General features: G+C 42.2%; 2 protein-coding genes across 9 annotated transcripts; one reads left to right on the top strand and one right to left on the bottom strand.

Annotated features, from left to right (window-relative positions):
* Window positions 1-1,285: 1,285 nt before the first annotated feature.
* Window positions 1,286-20,343, bottom strand: LOC100882776 (sorting nexin 27). Of its 8 annotated transcripts, none has more exons than XM_012285845.2 (16): window positions 19,950-20,342; window positions 15,593-15,730; window positions 15,266-15,490; window positions 14,655-14,965; window positions 14,307-14,545; window positions 13,946-14,227; window positions 7,892-8,166; window positions 7,594-7,797; window positions 7,288-7,518; window positions 7,073-7,164; window positions 5,458-5,624; window positions 4,390-4,526; window positions 3,719-3,937; window positions 3,551-3,661; window positions 2,500-3,495; window positions 1,286-2,431 (listed from the first exon to the last, which is right to left on the bottom strand). In XM_012285845.2, exons 1-16 carry the CDS (start codon window positions 20,276-20,278, stop codon window positions 1,525-1,527), a joined length of 4,863 nt encoding a protein of 1,620 aa, XP_012141235.1. In that variant the 5' UTR covers window positions 20,279-20,342; the 3' UTR covers window positions 1,286-1,524. The 8 variants fall into 8 exon arrangements, with proteins under 8 accessions (XP_012141235.1, XP_012141238.1, XP_012141239.1 ...); XM_012285848.2 differs by lacking the exon at window positions 19,950-20,342 and adding an exon at window positions 15,792-16,526; XM_012285849.2 differs by lacking the exons at window positions 13,946-14,227; window positions 14,307-14,545; window positions 14,655-14,965; ... (1 more) ...; window positions 15,593-15,730; window positions 19,950-20,342 and adding an exon at window positions 10,004-10,275.
* LOC143265857 (nucleoside diphosphate kinase homolog 5) lies at window positions 5,798-10,266 on the top strand. The gene is made up of 5 exons (XM_076540219.1): window positions 5,798-6,040; window positions 6,096-6,491; window positions 6,562-6,700; window positions 6,760-6,848; window positions 6,910-10,266. Exons 1-5 carry the CDS (start codon window positions 5,798-5,800, stop codon window positions 7,018-7,020), a joined length of 978 nt encoding a protein of 325 aa, XP_076396334.1. The 3' UTR covers window positions 7,021-10,266.
* Window positions 20,344-20,387: the final 44 nt, after the last annotated feature.

Below are 20,387 nucleotides of genomic sequence, written 5' to 3' on the forward strand. Positions count from 1 at the left end.
GCCTACGGAATCGAACAAATCTAATTATAGCCAGCTAGGACCATTATTAAAGAAACTAGAAAAATAGCCCATTTCATGGACTAAAAAATTGGCGTCCATCTAGCGGTGAAAGTTGGAACTACAAAAATAGAAAATCTCGATTTTCTCGAAAACTAAGGACTTTTCCGAAATTCTGAGATATACAAATTGTTCCTTGTCGCCTACGGAATCGAACGAATCTAATTATAGCCTGCTAGGACCATTATTAAAGAAAATAAAAAAAATGTCATTTTATGGAGAAAATTTGTGGCGCCATCTAGCGGCGAAACTGCGAACTAAACTGAAAAAATGTATGTCCGTACACGCGTTAACGAAAAATATAAAAAGTAATATTTCGCAACTTTGATGACGTAGTATGCTTCTTTAGACATTTTAAAGCAATTTTTGTACAATAAGTTTTTCATTTTTTTGCCTCTTAAGCCCAGAAAATCAATTTCTATTTGACTCTTTTACTGCGTATTCGGACATACATTTTTTTAGTTTAGTTCGCAGTTTCGCCGCTAGATGGCGCCACAAATTTTCTCCATAAAATGACATTTTTTTAATTTTCTTTAATAATGGCCCTAGCAGGCTATAATTATATTCGTTCGATTCCGTAGGCGACAAGGAACAATGTGTATATCTCAGAATTTCGGAAAAGTTCCTAGTTTTCGAGAAAATCGAAATTTTAGTTTCTCGTAGTTCCAACTTTCACCGCTAGATGGACGGCAATTTTTTAGTCCATGAAATGGGCTATTTTTCTATTTTCTTTAATAATGGTCCTAGCAGGCTATAATTAGGTTCGTTCGATTCCGTAGGCGACAAGGAACAATTCGTATATCTCGGAATTTCGGAAAAGTTCCTAGTTTTCGAGAAAATCGAAATTTTAGTTTTTCGTAGTTCCGCCGCTCACCGCTAGATGGCGCCACCTGTACCGTTTTGGACCAAATTCGACAAAAATTGATTTTCTGGCTTTATTAGGCATCAAAACGCATCAAACCCTAATAGAAATTTGTTTCTAAATGCCTCAGGAACCATACTACGTCGTCAAAGTGCCGAAATATTCATATTTTTATTTTCCTTATATATGTGTTCGGACCCTCATTCTTTAGGATCAGTTTTTTCGGTGATTATTCCTCCGTCGCAAGTCCGATTTAAAATTTGTTTTTCTATGTCCATCTGGATGTACATACGCATGTGCGTGCAAAATTTGATGAGAATTGGTTGAGTGGTGTAAAAGAAAAACGCAGACAAAGAAGTTGCAAAATCAAGTAAAATAAATATATATTTTCTTATACAATAAAATAAATACTACTCTCAGAGAGTTAAAATATTTGGACTCTGCCCTAAAGATTTTCAATCCCTACAAAAATAGTTGTAGTTTAAAATTATGGACGATTTATTGACAAATGCTTCCTGCGTTTTGTACGTGGTATTTCTTTGAAAGGTATCTACGACAGGAAAGATTATATTTTCGTTTCGCATAAAATGCATTTAAGTCGACGATTAAAATCTCGTGTTATCCGGCATTTTCACGAAATAAGCAACTTTGTCTTCCGCCACTCTGTAATTGTGAATCCATCTCGATCCTTTTCTGAGACTACCGTCGATTCCGTCCCTCCACACACCGGCAGGTAAATAAACTTCTCTCTGCCTGCTACCAGAATAGAGTACCGGCGCTACTATAAGTTCTTCACCGACGGAGAACTCGTCCACGACTACGTGACAGGCTGGATCAGCCGGATCGAGCATCCACAGCGGTCTGATTATCGGTAGACCAGTGTCCAAAGTTTCTTTCGCGTATTTCTTCAGCAACGGAGTCACGGTCTTCTGTCGAAGAGTAGTCAGCCTCTTGGCTATCTCTAACACGGACTCGTCCGAGTACTTGCTGGGCAGATGAGTGAAACGAATTACCGGCAGGAACGTGGACAGTTGTAGCCATCTGACATACAGTTCTTTATCCGGCAAGCTCACTTCGAAATCGTTGTCCGGATTATTGTCGGACATGGGTAAAGCCACGTCTCCGCCAACAGCACCTGGCATAATAAACGGATAGCCTATCATTCCATAAGTTAAAACGGTCGGAATAACGGTTTTGATCGCCTTCCAAGACGACGAGAACGGCGGAAGAGACACAAAGACTGGGGCTCTCGGTCTGGAGATCGCGCCGGAGACTCCGATCACTGGCACGGATCCCAAAATCGCTTTCGTGAATATCGTTTTGTAATGATCCGGATTAGTCAACGGTTGCTCGCATTTGTAATAGTGCGGCATGTCTTGAGCGGTGCCCAGATCAAGGTAGAACGAGTCTACGTGGTACTTCATAATCAAGCTTTCCAACTTGGACTGCAGCCAAGGCAAAGTTTTGTTGTTTGTGATGTCTACAACTCCGACGCTGTTACTCTGCTTGTATCTGGGAACAAAGTGATTTATCTCAATAGACGGTCGGAAGGAAATAACAGTACAGAAAATGAAGTTTACCTGGTCAATGCAGGGATTCTAGGGTCGCTTCCTCTTTCAGAGATCAACAGTCTGTTCGATACCGCGTCTTTGAAGTTTACGGACTCCGTGGATATGAACGGCTGTATGGTGAACACGATCCTAAATCCTCGACGGTGGATGATGTTAATGGTTTCCTCCATCGAGGGAAATCGTTCCTCGTCCAACACGAAATCGCCAGGACTAGGTTGCCACTCCTCGCTCAGAAGGACGTGACCCTGTCGCAGGAAACCTAAAGCTATCACGTCCTCGGTATAATTGTAAACCGCGGCTTCGTTGATCGGCGAAATTTGCCACACAGGCTCGGAGAGCAACGAGTGAACCGCGTGCAGCTCGTCCGGCTTTAGTCCGTCCCACAACGACTTCTCCGCCATGGAGGAGTGCAAGTTCTTCATGTTGTCCGTGGCGCAAATCGTGTAATTCAGTTGCGGCAATTGCGTCAAGTGATTGATGTAGGCGAACGCGTCGTGTTTGGCTTGCAAACAGAAGTCGTTGCTTCTGTTGGCGTTGATGGACACGTAAAGAGGCGTTTCCGGATCAACCAGTATCGTGGCCCCTTTGGAGTTCAAGAAGTATCTCTTTAGCACGTTGCCAAAAGGATGCTTGGTGATGTCACCGGTGATAAAAGGGCTCAAGTCAAGACGTCCGCGTTCCAGTGGATAAGGCATGTTCTGTATTTGGCCAGCACCGTACCAGTGTCCCCTTTTCGGAGACCAATCGAAGCAATCTTTGGGATTGTAGTAAGAATTGAGGCTCTTCCACGTTACGTGGTAACAGTTCATGTCCGAGTGTTTCGTGTGGGCGAGGTACAAACGAGCTTGTTGAAGCCACTCCAGACAAACGGAGTCCTGCTTTTGGTGATGAGGTAGGCACGGAAACACACCGGTGTCGGGGGGTATGCCTTCTCCTAGGCGTGCTGCGATCACTTCCGCACCGGTGTTACTGTACACGTGCATCACCCTGACGTTTTTGTTAAATCTAAAATGCATTGACATTAAACATCTGATCAACACTCAATGACCAATCTGTTTACCTGAATTTGTCAAAGTAGGCTCGCTGGAGGACATGTTGAGTGTAATAAATGTGGGCGAATCCCACGAGGAACACGACGCAGAGAAAGAGGATTCCAACGAAAGCTCGAAGTCTGCAAACAATTCAAATTGAGTCCACATTCGATGTTGATAGGGTCAACCTCGTTTACCTATAGTCAGCGTTCTGCCTCTTCTTGCTGCTTCGTAGAGCTTGAGGTATGGACAACTGAAGTTTCTCCTTGAGCAAGCTACTAATGCTATTAACGCTCGTTATCGTGGAATTTGCGCTCTGGCCGCCGGTGAGCTCCATCGGATCGTTTCCTAGCTTTTGATTCATCATTGGCGATATGGCTCTGCTTTTTCTTCGAGGTGGAGCTTGCAACGGTACTCTGCAAACATTTACACTCGTGATCCGAGAACATTTAATCCTCCGCTAAACCAGACACGCGTTAAACATGTGAAAAGATGACAAACATCGCTCTGTACCTCTGCAGCGATACTGCACTGCCAACGTCGTATCTCGGAATCATTCTGTTGCGTTGCACTTGACCAGCGTGATCGAACAAATCACGTGTCGTTAAAATGGAGCACGGCTTTTTTTGTTAGAGGAAAACATGAGCGGAACATGAAAATGGAAGATTCTCAGTGACTAAATATCGACTGACTGGCAAGACGATTTGGGAGCGTTTCGAGCGGAAAGCGATAACCCTGAAGCGATACAAGGAAGGTCGAAATCGAAGATGAGCGCAGAGTACTGGTTTCGACTGGTTAAATCGTGCGACGTTAGTGTGTTTGTACTCGCGTAATTGTTATTTTTTCGTGGAAAGTTCAAGATACGTACTTGGCCAACTCTTCGTCGTTCGCTTCTTCCTCGGTTTCGGAGCCGAGCGGACTTCCATTGGGCGTCGAACCGCTGTTGCTGAACGTCACGCTGCTGCTGTCGTCGCTCTCCGATCTGTTGAACTTCGAAGCGGTTCCCTGTGAAAGTTTTTTAATGAACTTCCGATAAAAAGACAAGACACACGCGTATCGTACGTGTACGCATGGCGGCTCAGAAAATATTCGCTGGCTTTAGTCAAATTTCACTTATCGAGCGGAGGGAACCTATCGCTCCGAGCGTTATTCGAGAACTACTCTCACGGAGGCGTAGAACAGCACGGTGAATGCACAGGTTGACGATGGTAAACATTACGTAATCACTGAGAAATCAGGCTTTTTCACGGACGAAAGAGTGATACGAACTCGACGTTCATCGATAAAGAGATGCTCTTCAGAAAAATTCAGACACGAATGATTATACATTCGTCTCAATTTTGCATAATTAACTAGTTCTATTTTAACTCGCATTTTGAAACAATTATTAAAATTGTTACACTTTGCATTCACATTAGAGGCATTAATATTTATTTGCTGTGAGTCACAAATGATAACGCGATTAGTATTCCAACGATGCAAATTGTGGCATTATGATCGATTGCAACGCTGAACCACAGATAAATAATTACATAATTATATAAACAAATTGTTACGCTTTAACGACCGATCATAACAGAACGAACCTCCTGTACTACATCCAACGTTTCTTTCCCGGCATGGAACGCTTTTTCCAGCGAATAGATCGAACTGTATTTATGATCCGCATCGTTGTTGGACAACAATGGATCCGTTTCGTCCGTGTTACTCATGGAGTGTCTGAATATCAGACTATACGTCGAATTCGAAGTATGAAACGCACTACCAACTACTTCCCGATCACCGTATCGACAGATTGGCGAAACGTTGTTTACGATTCCCTTATTATACACATACTGTCGATTATTCGGGATACGACGTTTAATTGACGAGGGGAGCAAACGTGTTTACAAAAGCTGGTGTCTTCCGTTCTCATAGTAATGTAAAGAAAAATTACCTTCGGCCTATCGATCCGTAGGGCCTCCATTTCGTCCAGATTTGTCGGCATCGAGATAGACGTTTTTCGTATGCGTGATGCACTGAGGCTCGTTTCTTTAGTTCCGTTGCTAATTTCCGTAATTTTGTCCCTCCGCGTAACAGGTATTCCGTTACGTTCCTTCGTGTCTGAAAGCACGTGGTTTCGTTTCTTTCTCGCTCGCGATGAAGCGTCATTATTGAAAATTTACGCTACTACTACGAACCACCTGTCTACAGCGTCGTTGCTTTGTTTCAATCGTCATTGTTCTAACCTCGATCGAATTGGAAGAACCCAGAGAAAATTGCATTTTTAAACAGAAATGTGCGATTGCACGGATAAAAAGGACGGTGACAAAGATGTGCCGGAAACGGTGACGCTATTCCGGAAATGTCTAACGCCGTATCACCCAGGGAAAGATATGACCAGGCCGTCGAGCTGCGATCTGACTTCCGATAAAAAGGATTGGATTCCAATCGATTCGTCGCAGTCCGATCTTGCACACACGATCTGCGATCAGATCAAGCTATCGAGCTCGAGTAGTTTCACAAGTTCTAGCAGAACGGTAATCTTGATAAATCCGGAACGATTCGAAGACCCCTAATCTTGTTTAACGTTAGTACAAGTTCGTCAGTCCTCGATCATGCGTGTGCTTTCGCGGAGAAGCCGACGAGGAGGAGCCGTGCTATCCGAGGGTCTCTTTCGAACCCTGCGTCGAGGAGGAAGAAGTCGAGGAAGAACCGGACATAGAGTGCACGCTGATGATCATAAAACCGGAAGCGGTGATCTACAGAAAGCAAATAGAACGTCGTATATACGAGGAAGGCTTCGAGATCTACCAAACGCGGTGGCTGCACCTCACACCGGAACAGGTGTCCGAATTCTATTCGGACAAGTATGGTCAGCTGAACTTCGCGCACCTGGTTGCCTACATGGCCTCCGAACCCATAATCGTCCACGTTCTGGCGAAACGCCATGCTGTGGAGGAATGGCGACTGATCATGGGACCGACGAAAGTGATTTGCAAATATTTTAAATTATTATGAACTTCGATAACGACAGAATTTATTCACCTCAAAATTTCAGGTTACAGAGGCTCGTTTGTATTATCCTGATAGTGTAAGGGCCAGGTTCGGCAGGAAAGGCGAGGATTTTCAGAACGCTGTGCATGGCAGCAATACTCGAGAGGAGGCTGAACGAGAGATTCACTTCTTCTTTCCTGAGAGTAAATATAATTATGTCCTTCATCTTGTAGACGTATTATTAATGATACAATAATTATAGCAATACTGGAGCCGCTACTGAAGAACGAGGCAGCTACGACTTACTTGTGGGAAATGCTGAATACTGTTCTCGTGGAAGCTTTGACCATGGTAAAACATATAATTTGTAGACGGACGTTCACTATTAATTAAGCGAGGTTTTCTACCGCAGTGTTGCAAATTGAAGCCTGCGGATCCCGTGTTGTGGCTCGCCAATTGGCTGATATCAAACAACCCTAACAAGCCCCGGTTGTCGCAGGATCTCGCGATGATCCCGACGTGATAACTTTCGTCGTAGCACGTAAATTTTCCGTCATATAAGCAAAATATCTTACCTACTGTGATCGTTTCTTCGCGAGATCTGCGTCGACGGCATGGCGTTTTTCTGCGTAATCTTTTTTTGGCGCAGGTAAGAACAGGGCTGTATCTTTGGAGAAGAAGATACGTTGCGTTAAATTATGAGCTTGCGTTCTTCTCGATATTCCTCCTATTAAACTGCGGTCGAACTCGTGAAATTTTATGCGGGTGTTTTATGTTATTAAACGAGTACCTTGACGTCACCAAATTTTGCACGACATTCACTAATTCTTTGTCCTCGAAGGATCTCGCGTCTTCGGTAATTTTGTAGCGCTTCTTCTCTTCTTCGTCATCGACCAGCCTCGCTTTTTCTGGCGGCGAACCGTTTTCAAAATAACTCACGCTCGGCAAAAGGCTCGATTTCGTCGCGTACAAATTACTTTTTCCCGTTATGTTTTCGTCGGGCGACGTCCAAGTGGAGCTCCTGTATTCAGAATGGTAAACGTTTCGGAAAACGAAATAATGCAAGTATTGAAGCTTGAAAAGATTCGAAGAATACCTCGGTCGATCTTCGTTCTCGAAACGCACTCTGGCAACTGTTCCAGCGTGCTCGTGATCGAAATTATTACGCGCGATTTCCGGCGTCACGACGATTAATCCATTGCCATCCGGAATGGTCTGGACGTTCCGGAGGCCACTCTGTTCACTCCCGTTTCTCGACTTCGTCCACGTTTCCGGTGAGCTGGATCGTGCTTCGATTGGCCTTCAAAATACGATAATTTTATTTAGAGTGAAAAGTTGCTTTCGAAACGGCGAAAATTTTTAGCGAGACAGAGATTTTAATCGTAGAATTTTACCTGTTGGAACAACGCCAAGGATCCACCCAAGCAGACTCGGAGGAGCTCTTCTTCACGGCGCCATTAGCGGGATCGAGCACGTTGCTGTATGTCGGTTTGTACCAGGGTGACGGTAACTTGACTATTCTACCTGGGTACAGTGTTTCCTTCACGGTGTTCCCGTTCAATTGCGATGGTAAGATCGACAAAGAAACGCCTCGTCGCTCGGCCAAGCTGATTGGATCGACACTGGCCACTCTGACGTCCCAGGGATCGACGATGGAGAGCAGTACTTTCTGCGCAAACAGAATAAAGATGGGTAGAGCGTAAGAGGGGACACGGTCAGAGAAGTACATCGCAGTTGACTAGTTAAAGTTCATTAAAGTACGGTCAGTCGAGCTGAAGTGGAACAGGGGAGACGATCTTGAGTCGCTTTTCAACCGGCCCGTGAATGAGAACTAGTCTTTCGCATCAATTTTCGTAAGAATCTGTGTTAAAAATGTGTAACACTGCATCAGACAATTGTACGTTGTTTAATAATTGACCCAGTGATTCCAAATCTGAGCCTGTCATTTTTTATGGGTGATGAATCATGTCCAACATAATCACCTCTCGAACACGCTCGTTAAAAAGGCATCATATTTAGTATTTACACATGATCGATCATTCGGAGTAGCATCGAGTAGACAGATTGACGTGTGCGGATCCATTCGAATTACGTAATGAAAGCCGATACTGTACTCGTGCGCTATCATTCGTACTTTTACGAATTCTAAATCATTGATTGATTTTAATGTTCCGGAGATAAGAACTCGCTGGATGGTCACGTTGGATCTCTCGATAATGGCGAACAATTGAGCAAGCGATCTACCTACATAAAAAGTGGAGATTGCATTTATTTACCGCGTCATACATGCTATTACACATTCGCGAATTGTACACTCGATAGAAGTAGTTATTATCGAAGGGGCCGTATCTTGTTTACGCTCGGCGGAGCAACGAACAGAACTTCAAACAAGTGGAACAATAAAGCGATTAAAGGAACTCGTGCAAAGAGAGTACGGTTTAAATATCGCGGTCAACAAACGAAATGTTTTCGTATGTGACGGTTTGTTGGTACTGCTCGTTGATACAGCGATTATCTGCGGGAAAATCGGATCGTATTTTATAGAAATGCACGGGAGCACGTGCGTCGGCGAATCTTTTCAGGTGTTTGTCAACCTTCGAACGAGAATAGCGCAATTTTGCAAATAACTGGTCATTATTTGAACAAACGCTTTGTTCTCACAAAAGCGTCGAAAACCGAGGGTTTTCAAAATTCCAAGTCTTTGGAATTCGAGAATTATCGAATGAGATGGACATAGGCACGAGATTTTCCGAAATTATTAATAGAATGACTTTCGACCTCGAAAGACGGGTTCTACTCCGTGCTGAAAAATTGCAAAAATCTTGCTGTAATTTTGTGACAGTTGGAATTTACGTAACTGCTTATCAAGCTCCTAGTTTTTACTTCGACTAATTTTAACAATCCGGCGATTTATCACGGCAAAACGTAGACACAAATGCATACAAGAACTTCTTTCGACTTTTTCTGTAATTGTCTTTTCCTCAGCGGTACTTTCCCGGTTTTCCTACAAATTCATCGATTACAAAGAGGATAACTGGAAAAGCGAATTCTTTGACGTCAATTTTAGACTGGCGGTAGGTAATTGAGAGATGATTAATGACAGAAGCCACTTCGAAAAAATTATACCTAATTTGTCTATTTTTAAGTCAATAAACATTAGGGACAAAAATACGATTTCGTGCTATATATTGTAAAACGAATTGAAAACACATAGCTGAAACGGTGTAAATCAACGCGTCAATTGTTGCACGGTGTGAAAATTGCGCAACGTTTTAGCTTGTCCGAGGGATTTTTACTGTATTTTTGTCACACTCGTCATAAAGCTTATATAAATCTACGTGAGCAGTTTTCCTGAAATAGAGTCTCGATTTGTAAGAACTCGTGATCAGAGAAGACTTCCAAAAAAAAGAAGAATTTTCCATGAAATATCAAATTCGTCTGAACTCTCTTATCGTTTCTCCGCAAAAAATTGACCGATCCGAAAGCGAATGATTAGAGAAACTCACCTTTTGGCCGTCGTTCCTCTTCCGTTTCCTCTTGAATTTGTCCATAGTGGAACCGCCAAAGCCGAGCTAATTTGCAAGATTTCAAAGTTCGAAGGCACAGGACTTAACCGAGAGAACCTCCACCTTCGAAGACAGGTGGTTTTAGACTGATCTTCCGTTCCTTATATCGGCAACCACTTAGCGATATCTTCTGAGACCGCGTTCAATGTATCGGTAACTCTTGCACACACACACACATACTCGGACACACATACTACAACAGATTTGCACGCCGATTCACTCTGACAACGAAACGGAGACCGCATACTTGTACATATGTACAAGATACGTCCCTCTTTCCGCCTACGGACGACCGATATCGATAAATCCCGCGAGTGACCAAATCGGAGCGCGTGACCAAGTATTTACCACGATCCAGATGATACTTTGCGATCTTGAAGGTTTGCGTTCAAAGTATTTCTGAATTCGAACGGATAACACTTGTTAGTTTCAGAAAAAAATCCCTTTTCCTCGATGAAAAACGTAGCAAAGAGGATTGAACTGAAGCTTGTACGATACGATTTGAGCAGGAAGTATATTGTTGCGGATACTCGTTACAATGCGCAAAATCACGAGACAATTTATTACATAAGTGACATTGTGTATCAACGCGAAATAAATAATTTGCTGGTTATCGAGTCGCGTGCATCGCAGAGAAAAATCCCCTTTTGAACGCAAGCATAACGAGCGTATTTTTGTTTGAGTAGGTGTGGGCTTGAGAGAGAAACAAATTACATTGTCCTCTGCATCTCTTTTATTTTCCCCGACTTTTTAATGATTCGAAAACAAATCGAACAATACCATCGCTAATCCGACATACCAGTTTTACAAGAAAAATCGCAAACTGATATCACGCGATAAATTGGAGCATTTGTTATTTACGGCCTACGATTACACATAATAGTTTTAATTAACGTCTAAAGGGAGAGAGTTAACTCGTAATGATATGGTCTTACTGTAACAATAATTAAATTATACTAGCTAATTTGTCATCCAATTCGACCGTCTTGTTAATGAAGTAATTAATAATTAATCGAACCTGTGTACCGCTTGCTCAGAACAGAACAAACTTCTCTTTTGATACAAAAATACTATTGGACGACAATCGCATAAATATATTAACGCATCGTTAAGAGTTAACATGGTACAATACGATTTAAATAAATACACGCCCGATAACATTTTCTGGAGGGGAAAAACTTTTCATCTCGGGATGCACCCTTATAAACGTTACAAACTGGTGCATCAGAGCGATACAACTTGGACGTATATATTCTTTTTCCTTAACGCTCTCTCTAATCGATATTTTCTACTTATAATAACGGTAATAACTTCGCCAAAGATATTGCCGCAAAACTCGGACCTACTTCGACAGACGCTCGGCATGACATCAGGATGTATTAATTATGTAATTACTTCATCGATTAATGGAATAATACATCACAAAAAGTCGTGAAAATCTTACAGCCGTCTCTGCCAATCGATGCGACCTTCGGCTAAAATCTACTTACGGTAATTTAATACTTGCTCGGTATTTCACGCGTTTAACCGCATGCAGAACTCCGCGTTCAAAACTTAGCCAAGCATTCGCGCGGCTAATTTCCTTTTAACCACCTATCGATGGAAGTGTATTGGCAAAGTTACGAATCGCTGTGAGTAAAGTATGCAATTTTTTACGATGCAGATCTACGGACGAAAAAGAAAAGGAACCGAAGGCCCACCTTCGTCGTTCATTAACGGTGCGAACTATTTCCTTTTTTTTTAACAATAATTTACAGACCGTTTTGCACAGTTCCCACGATAGAGAGATCGAACAAGAATCGTTACCGATCAGAATAGGTGTTCATTGCATCATAGACTGACGTAAAAACAATGAAAACTTCCGTGTCTGATACAAAATTTGAAACTTCGATTATTGAGAATTTGAAAACTGGTAGTTTATTGAAGAGTAACTTCTCAGACGTCCTTGTGTAATTTAAGCTCGTTCGACTCGAAGCCCTCATTATTTTTACAGTATTTTTTTAATGATACTCTGTAACTCTATCATCAACGTCATCGTTAACCGCTCTTACAATAAACCATTCGGCCTCTGCTCCCTCAAAAATCACGTACGATTCATTCTGAATAAAGTTTAAAAACATTAACGATAGTTATACATCTATCTCTATAATTATTATCTGCCGAGACTTCTCTCGCGTTTCTTTTAATGACCCCGCGAATCGTTTGGAACGAACATCACAAAATCATCGAGAAACTTAATCACGAGAAAAATAAGGGTTATAATAAATGCGGAAGAACTTCGTTCCAAAGAATTCGCTGTTCGACCGACGAGCAGGCCAGGATACTTTTTAAAAGTTTGTCAGTGCTCTCGCTGACATTAAAGACGCTAGAATTATTCATATATATATAATATAATATAATATATATATATATTTCTGTTTTATCTTCTTATTATCAGCATCTCTCTTAATAGTGTCACTGAGTATTATTCTTATTCCTCGTTATGGCGATCTAACTGGTGTTTTCTCATTAACGTTTTCATCTTAAGTCTTATAATTGGTAGGATTTTAACGCTCATCTCCGTTAAATCCCATTATCCTAAGTTATCCTTAAACGAGCGTTTACGAATGTTTACGAAGGTATTTCGTACGATGCAGGATAATGAAGTGTCTATTAAATTCAACGATTGGAAAGTAGCATTTCGACTAAGCACAGCTATGTTTTCTTTTAAGTTTAATCGCGATCTTACAACTCCCGTAACGCATTCACGACTCGTACGCTATCGAGAACAACTTAATCTTTACGTATCTCTGCCTCCGCGTAACAGTAAAAATATATATAGTTCTGGACACAAAATAATTGTCGCGTTATCCTCTGCTTCCGCGCGAATAACGCGAGCTGCTGTACTGCCAGGATTCCCTGGAGCGAAAATCGATGAGGCTGATAGGAGATACGGAAAAACGAGTGTACAGGGTGTCGAAGCAAAGGAAAAATCAACGACTTAAACGATAATACTTCTTTCTTAAGTTCATTCATTCGTACAGACTCAAAGAACAAAAATTTGCGGTATCTATTAGGCTAGTAAAGAGGAACGTTTGCTCTTGCACAAGATCCTCGATGCAGACTATGCGCAACGAACGATAGGCCAAAAGATAGACTAATCTAGGCTGGTGTTCAGCGTGATGCAGCAACGATATCGTAATCGAGATAACGATGCAGTGTCTTTTCAACTAAGGTATCGCATTATCAATGAAAATTACAACGTTTATTCTCGCTTAACGTATTTATCTATCGAATTAACTCGCGTATCTTTCGGAGACAAAAAGAACTTTACAACGATACAATTCGCGTACGACCAACGCTTAACGGTACATATCTGTAACGTCGATCAAGCAAGAGTCTGATATGAATTAGAGTGGTGTTTCCCGTATAATCGCATTAAGACAAAAAGAAGTAACAGTAATGAAAGATTTTCGGCTAGAAAAAATAAGTGAAACGTTCGATGAAACGATATCCTTTCTATTATGCACCAAACACGTTTTTAACGTCGGATGTTACGTCATTCTCCTGGATCGTCCCACTTCGCTTCCTCGGCTATTCGATCGAAACAATCCGACAGGAACGTGTACTGCGAATAGAACGTTAATCGTTCGAGTGTAAACTGTGAGTAAAAATGTTTTAACTAAACTTCTTCGACAGTGAATAAGAAAACAATTAAGTTACGTAACGATATTTAAAACGAGTCTTCTACAATAAGCGTATCATTAACGTCCATAAACGCGCGACAACACGCTATGCGAATTCGACTTAAACAAAAATCTCAGAAAAAGTTTATTAACCAATACGACATATTTTGTTTAGAAAACTGTGGAAAAAATGAAAAAAAAAAAGCAAGGTACTCACATATGGTGTGAAGACTTTGAGCCAACGCGGTGGACGGTTGTCTTGTCGCGTGTACTGGAAGCAAAACGCCATTCCCTCTTCGTCTACCTCCCATCGTGTAATGGTGTTCCATTGAAATTCAACGACTTGAGATTCAAGAGTGCCGTCTTCCTTAGCCGCGTGCAGTTTGAACGCCGCTGCTCCCACAGCCGCGACGACGTGTCCTTCCTTCCTCGAATCGCACGCGCAATGAGGGAACACGATGTCGCCGTAACCGCTTAATTCTTTCGCCAATTTTAGGTACTGCAAGCAAACACAGAAATAAATAAGTAGATCGTTTAAACTCCATAGCTAATACCGGCCTAGGAAGCAAATAAGCTACCTCGTGTTTTCTCGACGCATCTTGCAGAGCCTTCAGCTGGTAGAGTCGTTCGCCGGCTGTGATGTGACCCCTGTTGACCTCGTCAACGGTCTGCCAGAAGATCCAGGTTAACGCATGCTCGCTGAGCGGTCTATTTACATTGAAAAGCCACCTTCTTATCGCTAGACACGTTGCACTGGCGGTCGAGTAGTTCTGAATGTATAGAGTGTGAGGGTGCTCGTGGGGTTGCAACTTTCGTTCTGAAAAGCAAACAACGCTGCTGTTCTACCGACGCGTTTTAACCCTGGTAATCGCAACAAAACTTTGAGCTTAGTTTTTGATTGAATGCTCTTTACGCAGATCACGTACCGAAATTGTACTCCACGATCTCGAACAGATAAAAGTATTTGGCCGTTTCCGCGTCTAGGCCCACTCTGCTGCACACTGCATCGTATACATCCTTGACGGAAGCGGCTTTAGCGACGGTGACGGTAACCACTTCGCGATCCGGCAGGAGCACTTTCAAATCGACGGCTGGTCCTTGATCACCGTCCTCGTCCAGCCTATCGGTCAGGAATTCTTGCATGGCATCGCTTTCAGCGATTACTCGCACCGCGCAAACCTTTTCCAAGTACTGTTCCAGTCCTCGTCTTCTCGCGTCCAGTTGTTGCTCGCTCAATCTATGCAAATGCGATAGTTTCAGCTCTTGAGTGCACGTGTTAACAGGTTTTTCTCATCACTCTAACGACGGGACTTTTTACACCAATATATTTTACGTACAGTATAATAACGCATAAACTGCCGAACATAATTCAGTCGATAATCGATTTTTCGTCCCAGTAAAATACATGGCAGTAAGTGCTAATGTCGTTGCGTTTAACACCGTGGGTGTTAAGTGCAACTTCTTTCAAAGTTATAGTTCCGGTGACCGATAAGCGGTACGATAGCAGGCGCGTTAAGGAGCAATACGGATAGCATACTGGAATGGCCATTTTCCTGGAAGCTTAGGGAAGTTGAAGCCGATGAATTCCTTCTTCAGCGCCATATGTAGAGCTGCAAATTCCCGATAACGTCGCGAGCATAGGTGTCTGCCCGCCATGTGGACGTTGAACACCACATAACGTTCGTGCTTCCTTTCGCGAACATGATAATCCGGCACGCTGATAGGCAGAGACCGTTTTTCGCTGTAGTCCACCGACGCGTAACTAGGAGAAAGTGTATTCGGTCAACGCGGTTGCAAGCAACAATGTTCTAAGGACACTTGACTCGCTCAACCGTGAACGAAAATTTTTACGAATAATTTGTACCTGAGATCCTCGAACGGCTCGAGTCTTTCCGCTTCCTGCGGCGTGACGGAGATCACGGTGAGCGTCAAAACGTCGCCTCCGGACTTGATCAAGTCGACCACCTGTTTGTGAGTGGCTCCCTCGACGTTCACGTTGTTTCTGCAAACAGAAATCGGTTTTCGTTATCGCGAAAGAAATCCTCGGGAAATTCTTCCTTTACCCGCTGGCGATCGCTCTGAATCGCGAGTTGTTTAATTCGCGGCGACTTTCCAACCACTCGCATTGAACAGCAGTCACATAGCACGTTAACATCGCGACGGTTTACTTTAGGTGATAACCTGTAGGCAAAGTCCAATCGAGACTGAAACGGAAGAAAATATAGCGGGAGTCCTCTGCCCAGGCAAGTTCTCGCGACTGGTTTGAACTTTCACGAGACCACGGAAAAAAGAGACAGAAGGAAAACAGGCAAACAGCCTTGTACGAGCTTTGAATTCCGAACGGGTTAGGAGAAGCGTTATTGGCCACGGCACGGAGGCACGGCTCCGCTTCAATTCACGCAGTACACTCGCGAGTAAGCAACGCGACTCGCGTACTTTATACTTCTTCCTATCGCTTGCCGTCCCCCTCGACATTATTCCATTATCTTTGATTTCACCACTAACGAATTGACACAGATCGAATAGTTCTTAAAAAGATCTTTGATCTCTGCATCGTCCTTGAACGCCTTTTGGTAAAGGACAATCGGAACATGTTCGACAAACTTTCTTTCTTCGCAACTTTCTCGCCTATTCCAGATATTTTTATCACGATTTACTATTTTTACGACGAACCCCTTTCACAGGTTGCCCCGGTTGTTCATCGATGCAACGAAATCGGTTCTGTACCATAAATCGTAATGAAATCAAGCGAAACCGCGGCGATTATTGATCGAAAACAGAAATAGAATGACCAAAAGCTAATCAAGGTTCCGTGAACCGCGATTTCACGGACACTGATATCGTTAGGATTATGAAATTAAGGAGTTGCTGATATACGAAGTGCAGAAGAGGAAGAGCTACTCACTGTTTATCTGAAGACAAAAATCAATTCGTAAAAGTCTGGTGAATTCGTAGAGATTTCTGACAATTCGCAGATTCTTATCAGTTTCGCAAAATTATCTCAAAATGTACAGCTCTGAGAGATAAATTTGTGGGCTTGCAAAGTCTCGATTCTCTTCACGTTTTCCTCGAAACGTTAGATCCTTAATCAGCAAAGTCGAGAACGTAATTGAGGAGAAAGCTGAGCGAGCAGATATAAGCTCACCGAATACGTTAACGTCTCGAAACTGCTCAGAATCGATCGAGAGTTGTCAACCGTCGTGATTCCTTTTTAAAGACGGGTAATCATCTTATCGTATTTTCACAGAATCCTTCGAGAATACAGAAGCGATAATAGCACGCGCGGCACAGAAAAGAGGTCACGTTTGTCCAAATGGGCATATTTACACTTATCGATAGTGTATCGATAAGATAGCATTGAAACGAGAGCGAAATAATCTACTTTCACCGTGAAAGGCCATCTGTTAACAAATTATTGATTTGTCTCGTTCGAAATCTGGCGAATTTTCTGGCCGTAAGCGCGTTGTCGATAAAACACCAGTTTCTAATTTAATATCGTGCCCTTGGTAGCTGAAAAATCCATCGAGATCGTGTCTACGTGTAACCACTTGTTAGAAGCCGCACAAGAGACAAACCTTTTAGAAACGTCGATGCTTGGTGTAACTGGCATACCGTAAACGAGAATGGGTCTAAGTCGTCTTTGTTTCAATTTCACGTAATTGCGGTATTGTGAAGAGCGGAGGCACGTATAGTTTATGCAACTGAATTTTACGAAATGGACAGAATTCGTCCCTTCCCATTTATTTATCACTCAAGACTATTCAGAAGTGTAACATTAACGACCAAAAAAAATTAAAATGTATATTTAGGGATTCTTGATAATACAACTTATAATTAGACCTAAATTTCAAGTTGAGTATTTGAGTAAAGTTTGTCACATTTAAGTGCGTCAAAGCACGGTGAGAGATTCTTGAAGAAATTCTACTTCAGAACGTATTATTCCGATCGTTACTCATCGCGATAATTGCAGCAGTAAAAAAATCATCGAGTAATTAACGCTCGATTAACTCAGAGCGGTCTCAGCGAGTACGGTGACCTATTCGGGGCAATTCCTAAAACGTTTCTTTGCAATTTTCTAATTCCACGAATCGAGCTACCGAAACTCGGCCCACAAACGTTTTACATAATTCGTGTTCTAGAAACTTGACGAAATTGAAATCCTCTATAAACGAGTCGATAAATACTGAATCGTGGTGTCACGCGAGTCTTTTCGTGCTAATGATTGAGTTTTCTGAATGCTTTTCTCCCGTTTGCCTTTCGACGAGAGCAACATTAGCAACCCGAACGAGCCTACGGTACCGTTACACCTCGAACAGAATCATCGGAACGCCCGTCTCTTACCACGCTTTCGTACCGTTAATTACGGATTAATTTAAAAAACGTTTGAGAACAGTTTTTTCATTCAAAAACGCTCGACCTTGAGAGAATAATTTCGCTTATGTCTGAAATGAACGTAGTGTTCGAATAAATCGAACGAATAATTACTTTTTAATTCGCGACACGAATTATCCATTCTCGCTGAGTAATCGCAACAGCTGTGTCTGTAATTGTTTCGTATGCATAATCTATGCGACTGCTGCGAATCTCTTCTCCCGGAGGAATTCGAAAAAATGTTGGACAATTGGAAAAGGCCTTGAGATTTCAAGGCCATCAGAAATAGTAAAACTATTTCAAAGAAAATATAATTCTTAAAAAATTTTAATTGAAAAATACCTGTTTATTCGAGTTACCTGCACGAGTTAAAAGGAAGAAATGCGGTCACTTTCATTGACTCCTTTTCTCTCTTATTGCCGAAGGTGATTATATTCCCATTCATCAATTATTAATACGGAGTATCTGTATGTGTGCCTAGGGACTGTTTGGATGAAAGAAAATCAACTTGACAGCTCCGATTTAACATCCATAAACACCAGCGTCGCGACGTTTGATCAAGCGATCTCGTGAATGTCGAAAGATCGACGGCGATATTTTTCAACTTCAGATACAACAGGAAAACAATTATTCATGTCGACAGTAGAGCGTTTGAAGCTAAATGAAAACGGACTATCGCATATTATGATATTAGATGCTATCTAAATTGCAATCTGAGTCGCTGAAAATAGTTGTGGTATTTTTCCATAATATCGTTGAGAAATTATAAATTGATCTCTGTCGCGAATTATATAAAATATGCAAGTACGAAATTGTGACTAATATATTTCGTATTATTTCGTACTGAAATATTGTTTAAGTAGTAAGTACTTACACGACTCGTTTCGTAATTAAAAAAAGTGATTGATATGTATGTAATATCACCCTCATAAAAAATTGTTGTCAATGTGTTATATAATCTCGATTAAAGTGATTAATATTCCATCGCAAATTTTTGTCGCATTCATAACATCGTACGTCTGTTATTAACGTACTAATTAGCCGAGAGTAAAATCGAGATCAAATGCACTTCGTCATTTAAATAATTCGAAACTCGGATATCGTTATCGATACGATTCGATTCGAGTTCATTACGTCAACTAAGTTGGTGTAACGGTTTGATTACAATCCATGAATAAACGGGGTCTGCTAGAAATTCTGCAAACATCGATAACTAAAACACCCTGTTCGATATCGTCAATTAATTGACATAGTTTTCTGGGAAACGTCAAATGTTAGTTCCGTGATCGCGAGTGAAGCACGTATCGCGATACGAGGCGCTACCGACACATTGATTCGTACATTAGGCATGAAGAAAGCTGTCAAAGATATAAAATAAGAACACGAAATGGAAAAATGTTGTCTATGAACGAAGAAGGTACAGGTAGAACATAAACTGTGTCAAGAAACGAAACCGTTTCTTGTACGTTAAACGGTATTACGTCTACCCGGCAGAATCGATTAAAACGAGCATCACGCTATCGCAGTGATATCGATAAAGCTCTAAGAACTCGATGGGAAGAATGGGAAAAAGACGGTAACACGTTGATCTTCGAACGCACAGTAATAACTTTAACCACGCTACGCGTTAGATTTCGCAAACAAGGTAGAATGGATTTGTTGTATGCATCATTATTACTCAACCTTCACCGCGTCGAGAGATTTTCTCTAATGGAGTAAGAGTCCGGTACCCGTTTGACAGGTAGACGCACATTGGTCGGACTGAAAAGGAACGCGGACCAAGGATCAAGCTTCGATTAAAACGAAAAAAAGAAGAGAACAAAACGCAAAGACAACAAAAGACTACTCACACTTCGAGTATACGATCGCCTTTTCTTACACCGGCTTTCTCGGCAGCACCTCGGGGTAATACGGCGCTGACATGCTGAAGCGGTGCGTACAGTTCCCCGTTGATGCTTCTTAGTTGTCCACCCTCGCTGACCTGGCCGCGTACATTGAACCCAAAACCAGTCTCAGTTTTGTAAATGGTGACGCATCTGGGACCTTGTCCGATCGGATTCGTTTGGTTCACCGGATGCTGAGGCACACGTCCGTTGTTGATCATCGTCACGTTCGTGTTTCTCGTTACGTCTTCGTTGGCGGTTGGCAAACGCTGCACCTCCGACTCGCAGTCCGCCATCTTACTCTCTGACCACCCATTGATGTTCCTTTCGTACGGCAATCCACCACGAGACTGCGCCTGTGTAGTTGCAACGCTTTTCCTCTCTATTTTCTTTCTCTAGCTCTTG

The sequence above is a fragment of the Megachile rotundata genome, chromosome 15 (assembly GCF_050947335.1).
Source record: "Megachile rotundata isolate GNS110a chromosome 15, iyMegRotu1, whole genome shotgun sequence".
Taxonomy (NCBI): Eukaryota; Metazoa; Arthropoda; class Insecta; order Hymenoptera; family Megachilidae; genus Megachile; species Megachile rotundata.

Bases quoted from the DNA above. Each gene is read 5' to 3' on its own strand.
- LOC143265857 (XM_076540219.1), top strand. From the start codon at position 5,798: ATGTGCGATTGCACGGATAAAAAGGACGGTGACAAAGATGTGCCGGAA. The intron at 6,701-6,759 runs GTAAATATAATT...CAATAATTATAG, and splicing joins TCACTTCTTCTTTCCTGAGA to CAATACTGGAGCCGCTACTG. The intron at 6,849-6,909 runs GTAAAACATATA...TTTCTACCGCAG, and splicing joins TCGTGGAAGCTTTGACCATG to TGTTGCAAATTGAAGCCTGC.
- LOC100882776 (XM_012285845.2), bottom strand. From the start codon at position 20,278: ATGGCGGACTGCGAGTCGGAGGTGCAGCGTTTGCCAACCGCCAACGAA. The intron at 14,546-14,654 runs GTACGTGATCTG...TTTGCTTTTCAG, and splicing joins GATCGTGGAGTACAATTTCG to AACGAAAGTTGCAACCCCAC. The intron at 3,662-3,718 runs GTAAACGAGGTT...AATTGTTTGCAG, and splicing joins AGGCAGAACGCTGACTATAG to ACTTCGAGCTTTCGTTGGAA.